Genomic DNA, 17,032 nt, shown 5'->3' with positions numbered 1-17,032 from the left:
GTTAACTGAAAGAGTTAGCTCCGACTCATGAACTGTAAGCAACAGTTTAGTACTCAAATACACAGCCTATTCTTGAAATTGGCTAGACTTAGGCTACAGGTTACTATTAAAACAATGATCAAGCGCATGTTAAAAAGCTAGCAATTATGTATTACCATTTCACGTGTGTAGGTGACAACTCAAAAGTATTTAAAAAGCAAACTCAGATATCCATAAAAATTATATTTCAATAAAGGTTTAAAAATAGCAAAGTGTTCATGTTTCTATAATATAATAACCAAAATTCTCTTATTTTACCAGACAAGAGAATGCTGAAAGCAGCATTAAGCCATAATTCAAAGTTTGAACAAAGTTAACTTAAGCCACAATTCAAAGTTTATACCTATGTAGACCACTTTAATACCCCAATTCTCCCACATTATTAATGGTCTCATTCTGTAATGATTTCATCCTTAGCCAAGTCATAATTTGAATGTGGTCACTGTTGGGAACATCATCATTTAAACATTTCTAAAGTGGGATCTACTCACATTTATGATGATGTTCAGAGATTCATCGTTGGGAAGGAAAATGCACACACTCCGGCGGTCTTGCATGACTCTGTTGTTATGGAAGTTCAATTTGTTCATTGTGTTGTGGGCTCTCTAGTGATCAGGGCTGGGCTCCGAGTCCTCGGCAATTCCTCTGGTTCCGAGCACTCTAAAGCCAAACTCTGCTCCTCATCACACGCCCTACAGAAGAAGCATCATGATGTTCTACTACGTGGGTTTCATAGCTGTAAAAAAAGCCCAAAAGGAGGCTGTGAATAAAGGTGGTAAGGTTGGTGAGGAGAGAGATGAGGAGGAGCAGCAGCACGACTAGTCTCGTTGGCGCAGGTACAGCACGTCTCACAGTGAGGGCTCCCTCACTTAATCAATGAGAATGCACAGAAACGTACTCTGTGCTTTGCCCACGATCAAGTGTTTTAAAACATTCAGGGACTTCCCTGGGGGTCCAGTGGTAAAGAATCCGCCTTCCAATGCAGGGGATGCAGGTTCGATCCCTGGTCAGGGAACTAAGGTCCCATATGCCACAGGGCAACTAAGCTCGCGCGCCCCAACTACTGAGCTCACACGCCTCAACGAGAGAGCCCGCGTACTGCAAACTACAGAGCCCACGTGCCCTGGAGCCGGCGTGCCTCAACTACAGAGCCCACGCACCCTGGAGCTGGCATGCCACAGCTAGAGAGAGAAAACCTGCAGGACACAACAAGAGAGAAGGCTGAGCGCCATAATGAAAGACCCCAAATGTCTCAGTGAAGATCCCGTGTGCTGCAACTAAGACCCAATGCAACCAAAAAAAAAAAAGGAAAATAAATAACTATTAAAAAAAAAACTTTCATTCAGTCATGAATTAAACATAAACCCTCTACATTTAAGGCAGTACTGTGTACTACAGGGCTCACAGAAGCAGAAGCCTGCCTTTGAGAAGTTTCCAGTCTCACATGGGAGAAAATGAAGGGTTCTGGAATAAACAAACAAAATGACAAAATTGCAACAACAACAAAATTATCAATCTCTTTCTTTTTTTCTTCCATTATAATCAAACTCAAATAAATGTCCATATTCCTTCTTCAACCACTGAGGTCTGGCTTCCACTTCCTTCTCTTCACCAGCATGGCTTTGCTACAGGAAGCCAGTGATCTCTAGACCATCAAGAGAATCCATAGGATTCTTTTTTTTTTTTTTTTTTCGGTACACGGGCCTCTCACTGTTGCAGCCTTTCCTGTTGCGGAGCACAGGCTCCGGACTTGCAGGCTCAGTGGCCATGGCTCACGGACCTAGCCACTCCGCGGCATGTGGGATCTTCCTGGACCAGGGCATGAACCCGTGTCCCCTACATCAGCAGGCGGACTCTCAACCACTGCGCCACCTGGGAAGCCCCACAGGATTCATTTTGATTGATCTCTCTATGTACAACACTTACTGAGGTTGTTAAGCCCTCCTTACAACTTTTTTCTTCCTGAGTTTTTATGGTGCTGCTCTCTTCTGATTCTCTAACCTGACAATGCAAACTTAATTTTTCAATATGTTATTTCACCAACCAGTTAATACATAGAAATAACATGACTGTATAAACTATATTTGTATACCGTGGATTTTGGAAACCTCTCATATGTAATCAAGTTTATTAAACCATGTCATTTTATTTTTTAACTTCTCTCAGATTTTCAGTGTATAGAATTTTGTTTGCAAGTAATGAAGACTTTATCTCCAATTTTCAATAATCACACTTTTATTTCTGTTTCATGTCTCACTGCATTGGCAAGACCTTGAAGAATAATTTTAAAACAATGGTAGATATTTCCTATTTTTAATAAATGTGCCTAGTGTTTCATATATTATTGCTAATATAACACTATTCAACCAAGGTATGTTAAAACTATTTGTCTGTCAAACCATTAGTAATTATTTATATTGTTCCTTTCCAGCTACATTTGTAGGATATGTAGGAATCTCCAGGCAGAAAGTATAATCATACAGTTTTAATAGAATAGCTATTATCACTGCTGACATAAATCAAAGCATACATGAGGCTTATTTGCTTGAAGTTCAAAGTCCATCTGTTATCAGCATGAAGACAGGACAGAATATATTCTTAGATGGCACCGTGAGTAAATATAAACTAGTATTTCTTTTTAAAGTATGAATGAAATACCATCCACAAGGGAGCTACTCAAACTAAGTAAAAACATATACAGTAAGTATTTCCTTATTAGGAAGGTGACCAAAAGCTCCTTAGTATTCTGCTTTTCTATTTTTTTTACAACTTTATTGGAGTATAATTGCTTCACAATGGTGTATTAGTTTCTGCTTTATAACAAAGTGAATCAGTTATACATATACATCTGTTCCCATATCCCTTCCCTCTTGCGTCTCCCTCCCTCCCACCCTCCCTATCCCACCCCTCCAGGCGGTCACCGATCTGATCTCCCTGTGCTATGCAGCTGCTTCCCACTAGCTATCCACCTTATGCTTGGTAGTGTATATATGTCCATGCCTCTCTCTCGCTTTGTCACAGCTTACCCTTCCCCCTCCCCATATCCTCAAGTGCATTCTCAAGTAGGTCTGTGTCTTTATTCCTGTTTTACCCCTAGGTTCTTCATGACATTTTTTTCTCTTAAATTCCATATATATGTGTTAGCATACAGTATTTGTCTTCCTCTTTCTGACTTACTTCATTCTGTATGACAGACTCTAGGTCTATCCACCTCATTACAAATAGCTCAATTTCGTTAAAGCATAATAGCAATTGTCTCACATTAGGTTGTAGCCAGTACATCACCCTACAGGGTCACCAGAGGTCAGTGCTATAGTTCTCTCCAGTATGGAATGGTTAGCCCACGTGTTCTATGACCACAAACTAACTGCACTCCAAATCCAATCGTCCATCTGCAGAATGCACACTTTTAGTTTAACAGTTCCAACGCACCAATTGGAGGACCGGTGTCGGCTGTATCACAATCACCTAGGTGTTTGTAATAAATACAGAATCCTGAGCACAGTGACATTGCTACTGACTCATAATCTCCAGGGTCAGGGTCCAGGAATCTTAATCTTTTAAAAAAGCTCCCCAAGTATTTCTGATATGCAGTCACATATGGAAACAACACTTTAGCTAACAGAAAGAAGTTGCTGAGCAGAGAGGGTTGGATATAACACCTTCATAGAAGACACTGGGAAAATATCTTGAGGTACAGAATTAGGGATAAGCAACTATGTGAAATATAGCACACATCATCACTATAACTAAAAAAAAAAGTGCTCAACATTTTCAAAGGTATGAATTCCTAAATCAGGTCAAATTTGTGTACTCAGAATGTTCTCCTAAAAAGTGTAACTAGGTGAGGAAACAGGATATCCTGTATACCCTCTCTTAGCAATTCAGAAAGCACTGAAGGCTCTGAGAAGTCCTACGGGCAACTTCTTAAATTTAACTTAATAATTCTCAAACTTACTTGGGCACAGAATATTTCGCCCCTCCCCACAAGAAAAATCTATTAAGGTCCTGTAGAATAATATTCTCAGGCATACCACCTGAGAAATACAGTTCTGAAACAATTTCATTGTCAAATATTATATTTCATGGCAAAATTTTTCCCTATGAATTGATATATTCCAACATTTGGCCTCCTCTCTGACATTAAAATCTTTTCAAGAAATTATAAGCTATGATTAAATGTAACTTGTTTAAATTCAAACCCTTAAATGATATTAATCTCAGTATAATTATTCAAATCTATACTTCAAATTGAGTTACTCATATAATTTTCCATTTCTAATTAAAGGGGGATAACTCTACTGACCTAATTTCTAGAATTTAAAAAATAAACTAGGGAAAAATATCTTCTGAGTTTTGGGATGTTTCCAGAGCCTCATTAAAATAATTTAAAAATTTCATGGATATGATTTTTATTTACTAGTTTGTTTATGGTTCAGATAGTGCAGTATTTAAAAAAAAGACTAGAAGAGGATTATTGAAGAAAATTTAATAAAAGCAGAGTCTTTAAGAAGCGGTGCTGCTTCACTGCTGCTTTTTCTGCTTTGAGGATAGCAAACTAGAAAAGCCCTGAAAGAGAGATAGTATTAAGATTTTACTTTACCCAGGCCTGCATTAAAGCTGGTTAAAAGGTTCCACTGAAATAGCAAAATACCCGTATCTCTAATGTGCTTCAGTATAAGATTTAATCTTAAGTTGGAGAGTCCTGGGGGAAAGAATTCGACTAAATGTAAACTAATTTTAATCATAGAATTTAGCCTCTGAGCCATTGGCTACTTATTCTGTATCCTAAGCTAAATCCCAACTCAGTCCCAGGAGGGCACATTTCCTACTCCAGGGCAGCCCTTGTCTGTTCAATCATCTTGGGATAGATTATCTATGAAGAACAAACCATGTTATAGTACCATATTTCTCAGACAACAACAAAACAGCTTAGATACTGATCAAACCCCATCCTGCCATCTTTACAAACACCCAACTTACAAATAAAATGTTACGCTCTAAGATTTCCCCACTTGAATTTTAAACCCACATTATTGTAAATTCCTTACTTTCTGATAAGCCCCATTGGTTACAAAGTTACTTCATTTATTTTAAGAATCAGGAAGCTACCACCTAGTATGGACATTCAATATTGATTTTCATTTTTTAGAAATTATTGGATGTAGCCTTTAAAACTGGGTCACCCTGGAATAAAAGTATGGGCTTTAGTTCATTATAATGTATCAATGCTGGTTCACTACAAATGTTCCACACTTATGTAAGAGGTTAACAACAGGGAAAGTGGGTACCTGTGGGGTATAGAGGAACTCTGTGCTATCTTTGTAACTCCTGTATATCTAAACGTATTCTAAAGTTAAAAAGTTTATTTAAAAAATCCCTAGGTCACCAGAAACTTCCTACCCATACAATATGTATAGTCTCACTTTGAATGGAGGCAAAGGAGGATTCTCAATTCTGAGACTGTCGCCCTAAAAAACGTGAACAGGTGGTTAATTTGATAAGACAATTACTATAATGCAAGCATGGCTAATAGGCATATTTCAACAGTCAATAAGGTATCTCTATTACCTAACAAAAATAAGGCAAACATTATCTTGAAAAACTGGATTGCAGAGAGCCCTATCTTTTAATTTAATCACTACACATTAATGAAACTCAAGTTATACACACAGCACTGTAGTATTTACTTGGTGAAAAGCAGAACACAAAAGCAATAGAAGATGTGCCCCAATACCCATGAATTCACCATCTAGTTAGGGATATAACAGGGCCAAGATGCTTAAGATGATGACATTGTCCCTGCTTCCCAAGAGCACACAGATTCCAATGGGCATTTCTTATGAAAAGACATAACAGATGACAGCATTAGGTATATGAATACTGTAGCTAAGATCATTTTGGAAAAAAAGGACATGGTCTCTTAATGAATGGTATCCTAAAAGTGATACCAAAATGCCTTTGGTAAAATTAGTTGGATTGTTGTTGTTCACTTATTCATTCATTCATTCAGCATATATGCATTAAACACCTACTATGTGTCACGTGTTTTTGTAAGTGCTGAGTACACAGCAATGAACAAAACAAATATTCCACTCTAATGGAGACAGACAATATAACGTAGATGGTGACATGTACTATGAAGAAAAATAAACCCAGAGTAGGTGACAGAGTTGATGAAGATAATGTGGTAGTGTGGACTGCTATTTCATACACGGTAACCAGGGGAAGCATCTCTGACAAGCTGATGTTTTAGCAGATACCAGAACTAAGAGAGGGATGTAATTTATTCCCTCCCTCCCTTCCTCCTTTCCTTCCTTATTTCCTTTCATCCATCCATCCATCCCAGGGAAGAGTTTTCCAAGTAGAGGGACAGTAAATGCCAAGGCTCACTTACTCTTCAGAAAAGGTAAAATAATAGCACTAATTATAGCTAACATTTACTTACCATGTGCCAAGTGCTGATGTTTAGTACTTATGGTATATTAAAGAAAACGGAAAACTCTTTGTCATGCTTCCCATGGAGAGGCGGGATCTGTTTCCCCTTCTCTTGAATCTGAGCTGACCCTGGACTAGTTCATGCTCCGTTAAAGTTCTGCCTCATGGATGACTCAGTAACTTGTAGTTGTTATTTTTCTTGTCTATCTCCTCTATTCAGATCTTCTTAGAGCAGGGTCACTAGCTATGTGTGTATGTGTGTGTGAGAGTGTGTGTGTGTATTTTTAATCTCCAATGGCAGGCATATAGTACATGCTCATTAAAAGTGGGTTGTTTGGCTTACTACATACATGTCCTTGGACAAGGAATATTATACAGCAGGGTTTCTTAACCTTGGCACTATTGACATTATGGGGCCAAATACTCATTGTAGTGAGGGGCTGTCCTGTGCATTACAGGATGCTCAGCAGCATCTCTAGTCCCTACTCACTAAATGTAGGGAGAATCCCCCCACCCGCCAGTTGTGACAACACAAAATATCACCAGACATTGCCAAATGTCAACTCGTGGGCAAAATCACCCATTGTTGAGAACTAATTGTTGAGAACAAGTTTCCTTATTGAGTCACTATGGGCTACTTTTACCATCCAGCTATTTTTTAAGCAGTAGTATAATTCTTACCAAATAAACATTTTCCAACTAAAGGTCAGCAACTAAGTTCCAAACTCAGAAACCTGGATTGAACCTTGAAGTCAAATTTTTCAACGTCTTGAATGTCTAATGGCCTCTAGCTTCAGAACCACTTTGAAGTTTAGCCTTCTTGAAACTTCAATTTTTAATGGAGTATATTGCCAAGCTTCTCATGTAAGTAGACTTCCATTATTACTTGTTGCTGGCGAGTCCTATATATATATATATATATATATATTTTTTTTTTTTTTTTTTTTGCGGTACGCGGGCCTCTCACTGTTGTGGCCTCTCCCGTTGCAGAGCACAGGCTCCAGACGTGCAGGCTCAGCGGCCATGACTCATGGACCCAGCTGCTCCATGGCATGTGGGATCTTCCCGGACCGGGGCATGAAACCGTATCCCCTGCATCGGCAGGCGGACTCTCAACCACTGTGCCACCAGGGAAGCCCGAGTCCTATATTTTGATCCCAGTATCTAGAAATATAAAAACTGACCTGGAAACAAGTGATACCTGATTTTCAATTTGTCTGTATGCTCTCTGTATTACAAGAATATTTTCTTTCTTAAGTAAGAGTCATTTGCTTACAAGGGTCATTTTGGATCCACAGAATTATTTTCCTCATATAATTTTAAGAGTAAGTAGGGCTTCCCTGGTGGCACAGTGGTTAAAAATCCGCCTGCCAATGCAGGGAACATGGGTTCGATCCCTGGCCCAGGAAAATCCCACATGCCGTGGAGCAACTAAGCCCGTGCATCACAGCTACTGAGCCTGCACTCTAGAGCCTATGAGCCACAACTACTGAGCCCGCATTCTACAACTACTGAATCCTGCACGCCTAGAGCCCATGCTCCGTAACAAGAGAAGCCATGACAATGAGAATCCCGCGCACCGCAACAAAGAGCGGCCCCCCACTCGCCGCAACTAGACAAAGCCTGCACGCAGCAACGAAGACCCAACACAGCCAAAAATAAAAAATAATTTTTAAAAAAAAAAAGAGTAAGTAAATTGTACATTTTATGGCCTCTTTTGCAGTTACTGTTTTATCTAAAAAACAAAGTAGCTGACATCTATCAGCTATCTGGAGCCAAACCCTCTGGAAAGAACATCAGACTCTTTTGTTGCTGTCTCTTTCCCACCTCTAACCATTGTTCTAGTAGATAAAGGATGGACTGAAAAGCTGAAGATCACCTCCCATACGGTTGAACATCACATATTTAGAGACAATATGGACAGAATACTGATTAAGAAGACAGACTTAACCTCCCCAGTCAGACAAACCTGAATCCTACCTAGATTCTACAATAAGAGCTGTATGAACTTGGGCAAGGAACCTAATCTGTGAGCCTGACTCTTCATCTGTAAAATATGTACTACTGGCCTACAAGGATTATTGGTCAGATTAAATGAGACAATGGACATAAAGTACTAGATATCAGGTTGTTGGGGGGATGCTCGTAAAAATAACCATCATGAGTTGCCAGCTCATGAGAAGACACATCTACAACTGATTGACAAAAATACGTATCACCTAGAGATCTAGAGTTTAGAGCCAGAGGCAGCATCAGGGCTAAACTTTGGGGTGTCTATTTGGGGTGGGGAAGTTAAGTCTACTGTTGGTTGTAAATGGGACAGCTGTATTATATAAGGTGGTAATTCCTCTGAAATTTTATGTATTGAAGAAGAGAAAGTATGTATGAGTGTATAGGTTCAAATGTGTGTGCTTGTTGACTGAAGGATGGAATGTAAAAAAACATGTTTTCATCTGCTTGGTACCATCTCTCCACTGGGGAGTGTCCCTCTCCCATCCCAGATATTTCCAGTGGAGCTATCAATTACAGTGTATACTCTACTCTGGAAGGGTAGGGATGTGACTCAAGGCTGGCCAAACTGGGTACGTCATCTTCAGTCACAGTGCTTGGTCTAAAGGAAGAACATGTAACTCAAGCAAGGCCAGAATTCCTCCATAAAAAAGTATACAAATGGAGAAGGCTGCTCCTCTCTTTGGATGGTTATTTGTGAGAATGATATAAGCCTGGAGCTGCTGGCAATCATCTTTACATGGTAAGAACTTTCCTGAAGAAGGAAGACATCACAGATGAAAGAGAAGCTCAGAAAGCATCCTCGTTACATCATTTGAGCTGCTACAACCAGCTGTGTCTGAAGCCAGAAACTACCCCTAGGAATTTCCATATGTGAGTGAATAAATTATTTGTTCTCTTCAGCTAATTCTGCCACTTGCAACTGAATGAGTCTTTTTGAATACAGCCCATCCAAACAAGCTGATATACTGCTTGATACATTCATTCATTAATTCACTGAATGCCTACTATCACTGGCTACCCACATCAATGTTTACTTGAAAAAAACATTGCCCTAAGTTTTAAAGTTTTTCTTGATTCTAAAACAAAGGAGAATATTCTCTAAGATGAATATTCACCATTAGCAGAGAAGACCTGGGAGGCAGGAAAAAAATCTGAGTAGATGAAAAGTTTAGGTGGTTGAGTTGCTGGTCAGATACCATCATTCTCTAAGATCATTACATACAGCAAGTGATTTATGGGTATAATGCATAAATTCATTCAAAGCAAACAAAGTCTACAGGGCAATTAATTCATAACAGTAATTTTCAGCAACAAGAGAATATCTTATCTGGAATACTAATTTGTGGGTGAATAATCCTCTCTTATTAAAGACCACTAGGTGTTTTTACAGAATTGTGCTGAATATGCTTTTATTATGTTTTTCACTTATAATAAATTACAGTAGCTGCAGAAAATGCTTTTTCTGCAAACAAAATAGCTAGAAAGCATCGTTGATATATAATTTCGGAATTGGTCAGTTTATAGTACAGTTGTAGCAATTTTTCAAAAATTGGTAAGGGGAAAATCATTAAGCTAATTACCAAATGCAATCAAGTAGGGACTATAACCTGACTGTAACATTATTACACTATACACGCTATATAAGTAGCTGTGTATGTCACTTGAAATGCAGTTATTATAATATAGTTATTGTATGAAAAGTTTGCAGATATGTAAATATATGTATTTATTTTAAATATGTAAGTATACGTATATATTTTTACATAAATAGCATATGTATGTAAATATGTACATATAATACAAGTGATAACTACACGTGAAATGTAGCTATTGAATCAATAGAAAGTTTAAGTTAGGAAAAAGGCAATATAATGTGCTGCTTAAGCTTGGACTCTGGAGCCTGACTGCTCCGATTTGGATGCCAGCTCTGACACCTGCCACTTGGATGTCCTTGGGCAAGTCTCTTCACTTCCTTGTGTCCATTTTTCTCACCTCTGAAATGGAATTGTTGGGAAGATTATTAATTGGGTTACTCATTTACTACTAGGTAATGTTACTGACTTCCTAACATGGAAAGCAAGTGGAGGAATTGCTTTTTGGTAATATGTGTTGGTTCTAATCTATCTATTCTGTCATTAATCATATCTTGAATTTTGCAAGACATAGTATTTTTCTCCTATTAGTAGCTAATAAATTATTTCATTTTTGTATTTAACCAATGAGATTTGCTGCACCTTGAGGCTGGGAATGGAAAAGAACCTTCCAATTAAAGTGGAATTGAATTGGTGCCAAGTAATGCTTACCATACTCTAATGAATAAAATTATATGGCTAGTCCTTGGCTATAGACAAGGGAGAATATAAGAAAGATAGGCAAGGAAGCTTTGTATTGCAATAAGGAGAAAAATGAGTGAAATGGATGTACTCATAAGCTGTAGTTAGCATTGTAAATCACTGTGACCAACATGACTCTAGTAGGAAGCATAAAAATGTTCATACCTTTCGACCCAGTAAGCCAACCTTGGGAAATGTATAAGAAAGAAATAATTCAAACAGAGCACCACACTTTTGATCAAATGTACTTAAGGAACCATTATCCATCAGAGTAAAAACTGGAAAAAAAAATCTAAATAGTCTAACAACAGCAATGGATTAGTAAACTATTTTATATCAAAAATAACATCAATAATAAAAAACACCAGGCTTTCCTGGTGGCACAGTGGTTGAGAGTCCGCCTGCCAATGCAGGGGACACGGGTTCGTGCCGCGGTCCGGGAAGATCCCACATGCCGCGGAGCGGCTGGGCCCGTGAGCCATGGCCACTGAGCCTGCGCGTCCAGAGCCTGTGCTCCGCAACAGGAGAGGCCACAACAGTGAGAGGCCCACGTACCGCAAAAACAAACAAACAAACAAACAAAAAACACCATTTACTGAGTACATTCCCCCCAAATCACAAATACCCACTACAGCCAAAAATTACCCTGTTTCACTATATGTTTTTAGAACAGAACTTGCAGGAATAAAGAAGTAAAGAAAGCCTCTTAAATCTAAGAGGTAGGGAGAAAAAAAAAGAAAGAAAAAGACTGCATGTATTCTGTTAGTCCATGAACAATCATAAGCCAACTAGCATTTGAGTCCTATAACAGTTTGTTAAAGTTTACTACTTTTTGTCTCTCATACCATTTCTAAGTTCTGGCCCTTAGAGACCTTATAATCTCTCTGAAGAGCTGAAATTAACAGTAGAAACAATAGAAAGTAATACAATTGTATTTTAAGTTAAATGTTAAACTGCACGATAACATAATGGCTGCGGGATTTGAGAAAAGACTAAGACCTGAGCGGAGTGCAGCATTCAGGCCAATTTCATGGAGGGAAAGGAATGACTTGTATGCGGTTGGGAGAAGAAGGAAGAACTGCAAGGGTGGAAAGCAACATAGTTAAGGCCCCGGGAGGGGAGGCAGGAGAGAGGCCTGCCCACCTACCACCCCAGCAAAGGCCAGATGGATGACATCAGGTCTTGGAGCTCCCCTGCATCTTAAGGCACTTTCTTCAGTACCCTGAGAGGCTTCTGGCTCATTAGGACATCATACAGTTGGTCGTTTTCTTCAAAGTTGTGTTCTAAGTTAACGCAACCAATCACCTCCTCTAGCTCTGGCAATGGTTTTGCACACTGTGGTATTCTGACTCCCAGACCTTTGCATTTTCCCCTTCTTTGACATTATTTTCTATGTCCATACTCACTTTATTCACTCAGTTATAGAGGCAAAGCAAAGGGTAATGATAACAGTGATACCTGGGGAAATAAAACCACCACTTTTTTTTTTTTAAACGCTTGAGATTAAAAACATATTTCTGCAAAGCACCATTCTGGTATACTCTCCCTAAACAGAACAGTTACAAGCATAATTCTTTTAATCAACAATTACAATGGCTTCCCTCCTGGAGTTCATAAAAGAAGTAATGGGAATCTTTAGAGTTATTTTAAATATTTCAAAAAGTCTAATAAAATTGGCATATGTACCCATGGCGATATCTCAAGGGAAGTTAAAAGAGCATTCACTTAAGTAACTTTAATATCATTTTTAAGTGCTTATTTTCATAGCACAATTAGTTTTACCTGCCAGATTAAAAAAGTGAAAACAAATGACTTAAATTTATTTTGATAGACAATTCTTCCAAATCTAAAGCCAAGGAAGGTGGGAGAGAAGGATAACAAGTGGTCCTCAATGGTTGAAAGGTTGGGATAGATTTAGTTGCTATACATACATTTAAAAAATAACCTTAGTAAGGAAAAAAAAAACCCTTCCTTCTGTCTAGTCTATCATTCTAGTGGCTTTCTCCCCTGCCATACCTCCTCATTGTATTCTCACTTGGATTTCTAAATGTTCTGTCTTGTCTCATTCTTTAAATCTACCACCCCTGCAACGCTGCCAGGGTGACCTCATTAAACTGTACATCAGATCTTGCATATCACACCCCAGCTCACATTCTTCAGGGCCACAGCACCTCCACAGGATAGCATCTGAACTCTGAGGCACAGCAATCTTTCACCATCAGGTCCCCTCCTTCCTCAGTGTGGCCATTCTCCAACTCACGTTTTATATTATTGAAATTCTTTTCCTTATGGTTCCCTGAACAAGTCTTGCTCTCATATTTCCATGCTTTTGACCATGGTGTTTCCTCTGCCTATAATATCCTCCCTTGCCTATTATTCCACCCACCTCCAAAAGAACAAAAGCAAAGAATCTTCATTCTCCCTGGAAAACTCAAGACACTGGTCTGTGAAGCACGTCTCCACATCAGTAGGCAGCTGAGGGGTGTTTCTCCTGCACTTTTATCACCTTTGTACTTGTTGGCAAGTCTGTCTTCCCAAATAGCACTGGAACCTCCTCAAGGATAGCCTCTGTCAGCATCTCTATGTTTCTAATGCCTGGAGTAGTACTGGGTCTGTAACAGGCACCCAGTAAGGTATGTTGACTAAATTATTTAGAAAGTCACCAGAAATGTGAATGAATTTCCTAGCAATTAAGATTAAAATTAGGTTCTTCAAGAAGCACTCCCCTCACCCCAGCAATGGGAGTCAGTATTGGTCACAGCTTCCTGAATATTTTTTGTATGTTAATTATAGGTGAAAGAGGGCACCTTTTTTCTTGTCTTTAAATTGACAAATGTAATGTCAATACTGTCAACAAAGTACAGTTTTTAGGAAAGTCTCCATGTGTATCAGGTTAAGCCAACTTTCTCCATGTGTATCAGGTTAAGCAAACATATATAAAGATACGTTGGTTGGGATGCACTAAGTTGCAAGTACCCAAGATATCCAAATTGAACTTGGACTCTGAAGCCACATTGCCTGGGTTGGACTCTTTGACTATTTACTAGCTGTATGACCTTGGACAAGTCCCTTCACCTCGCTACATCTCAGCTTCCATATCTTTAGAATGGAAATAATAACTGTATCTACTTTAAAGGGAGTTATAAGGCATATGGTAGACACTATATAAGTGTTAACTACTGATAGTTAAACTAGTTAAATGATATAAGGGGAATTTATAAAAATTAAAGTAACTGGAAGCCTAGAAGTAGGATGGGTAAGCTTGTGGCTGGTTTGATGCAGTAGTTTAACATGTCATCCAGGACCTAGTTTCTTCCTGGCGCCTTGGAATCACTCCACTTCAGGGCTGGCATCTCTCAGAGTAGCCAAATCAACCAGAATGTAGAGGCAAACAAGAGTACTGATACTCACTCTGACTGGATGTCTTAGGCTACAAGCCCCCTATCACTGGGCAGGGGCATGGAATAGTTAGATTAGCTGAAGCCTCCCAGGGCCCACCTCCAGAGCTAGAGGTGGGATCAACTTCCCCTGAAGTACATGGACATCAAAACAAAAACATGGAAAGTTGGGAGATGAAGGTAGATGCTAGATAAGCAACCAACAAGAAGAACAAAGGCAATGGTAAAAATTCATAAATTTTAAACCACTGAAACTTCATTTTTTCATAGCCATCTGTATTCAAAAGTCATATCGGTTTAGCAACTAGGACAAAAATTCCTTTCAACCAAGATGAATTTCTAGCATGACATCGCCAACAAAAAGTGCTGTTCTCAGGGAAAATCCTGCAACTCAGAAGCATCTGCTTCTAATTTCCACAATGAAATCTCTGAGTCCTTCATTCATGGGAGTTGCATTCAATTCTCTCTGACACAGAACTGCAGCTTTCTAGATAATAATTTTGCTGTAAAATTCTCATTATCTGGTGGTAATATATGGAGCCCTTTAAAGATTGAATTAAGCATTTGGGAAGCTGCTAGCTTTCTTATAACACTGCAAAAGGATTTTACATGTCATGAAATGGTTCTTAATAACAAGAATGAAATAAACATACAAACTGGAAATGCGAAAGTCCACTGGCAGTGGATAGGTAAATAAAGTACGGTACATTAACACAATTCAGCACCGAACATTAATGAACTACAGCTACACATTAACAAGTATGAATCTCAAAAAACAGTGTTGAACAAAAAAAGCCAAGTTGCCGAAGACTATATATGCTATGATTCTTTTCTATGAATAGCAAGTTCAAAAACGGGCAACCAAATAATGATTCATTTAGGGATACATACATATGCGGTGAGACTATAAAGAAAGGCAAATGAACAATTAACCTCAAAATTGTAATGGTGGTACTAAGGGGTGGGGGAGGCTGAGGTAGGGAATGTCTTCAGGAAAGGGTCAGGGACTTCAAAGGTGCTACAGAAATAGTCTTTTTCTTAAGCTTTGTGGTAAATACAATGGTGTTCTTTTATAACTATTACTGTTTAAAATGCACATAGACATTATAAACACTCCTCTATGTGTGTATTTCGCAATTTAGAAAAGTTAAAGTCGGAGGTACTGATGTTAAAATGCTGTGAATAATCACATACCACTGATTAACCTTTAAAAAGATATGTAACAACCAGTTATACAAGGGTTAAGTCACAACCCACGTAGTCACTAACCAACATGCATCTTGAAAGGAATTCAGGATGAAAAAACAGGATGAGGCATTCCGTGCTTTAGATAAACAAGCTCCTAAATAGTTAGATGCAAATCTCAGGAAGAATTTCAAAGACCCCAGCTTCTTGCATCTTCCCATGCATAGAAAAGCACTAGAATCATTAACCTGTGATATCTGTTCTTTGTGATTGTAGTAATCTTTTACCAAGATGTATGCTTGACTATCTGTATTTCCTAGCCCCCAAATTCATATACATACTGGCTCCTCGCCTACCTCTTCAGAGCAGTTAACTCAGAGCTACTGAGTGGCTGTTTCCTGGGCTATATATAGTCCCCAGTGAGAATAAAACTTAACTGAATAAAACTTAAACTCACAACTCTCATGTTGTGTGTTTTCCTTTAAGTCGACAGTGGATTATGCATGGGTTTCTATCTACTACTAAGTGAAAAAGTAATGCAATAAAGTACAATCAAATGAAAACCTTACCACTGAATCAGATGTTCAAGATGGTTTAGTCCAAATCCTTAATTTTATAGGTTAAGAAACTGACACTTAGAGAGACATGACTGGGTCAAGATGATACCAGGTAGTTTTAGGCAGCTGGTGTGTTTTCCTTCCAGAATTTTTCTTCTCTAAGTTCTATTTAAAAATTCCCATGGGTAGAAAACAATTTAGTTTAAACTAGTCTCTTTTCAGAGTTCATATTTCATATATTTAAATAGAAAGTTAAGAAACATGTTAAAATGATTCACTGAAGTAAACATACCCAAATGCTAGTAAAACCTGCCTTTTATCCTAATAGTTGTAGAATTATATGTAAAAATAAAAAAGTTTATGAAGCCAGAAAAAGATTTTGAAATGCTAAGAATCCAATTTTTACACTTATACATATAAATTATGGGCTGAAATTGTTTTAACCGGACACACCCAAATGAGCAGCATTACCTGGACACACCCTCACACACACACACATACTGTGCATGTGTCAAACGTGCAGAATGGTGTGAAGTGAGACTCACAGAGCCAGGCACCCTCTACAGTAAAAGATCAAAAGCACAATCTACAGACTTTCGAGTAAAAGATTCCTCTGGACATTCTAACACGGCTTTATAGTACTACAAAAGTCTTATTTAACATTCCTTTAGGGGTTTTGCTGTGAATGTGTAAGTTAGAAACAAAACTGTCACATAAATATAAAAGACATCTGAAAATATCAATTCAAAAAGTCAGAGAAAAACAATGATTATTTTTTTTTTTTTTTTTTTTTTTTTTTTGCGGTAGGCGGGCCTCTCACTGTTGTGGCCTCTCCCCTTGCAGAGCACAGGCTCCGGACGCGCAGGCTCAGCAGCCATGGCTCACGGGCCTAGCCGCTCCGCGGCATGTGGGATCCTCCCAGACCGGGGCACGAACCCGTGTCCCCTGCATCGGCAGGCGGACTCTCAACCACTGCGCCACCAGGGAAGCCCCAATGATTATTTTAATCATTAAAAACCCTCCTTAGAACTCTGATATACAGTTTGAAAAATCCTTAAGGGAAATGATA

The 17,032-nt window shown here is 38.7% G+C and overlaps 1 protein-coding gene across 2 annotated transcripts in view; it reads right to left on the bottom strand.

Annotated features, from left to right (window-relative positions):
- Positions 1–17,032, bottom strand: part of FRMD6 (FERM domain containing 6) — a 79,322-nt gene that overhangs the window by 33,300 nt on the left and 28,990 nt on the right. For both annotated transcript variants that reach the window (XM_081226895.1, XM_081226896.1), the window contains exon 2: positions 531–775. In XM_081226895.1, the coding sequence (XP_081083021.1) occupies positions 531–629 (99 nt within the window). In that variant the 5' untranslated portion in view covers positions 630–775. The remainder of the gene's footprint in view (positions 1–530; positions 776–17,032) is intronic.

The sequence above is a fragment of the Mesoplodon bidens genome (assembly GCF_964165515.1).
Source record: "Mesoplodon bidens genome assembly, chromosome: 3".
In the NCBI taxonomy this organism is placed as follows: domain Eukaryota; kingdom Metazoa; phylum Chordata; class Mammalia; order Artiodactyla; family Ziphiidae; genus Mesoplodon; species Mesoplodon bidens.
Note: the sequence above shows the minus strand (reverse complement) of the source record. Positions and strands in the feature narration are given on the sequence as shown.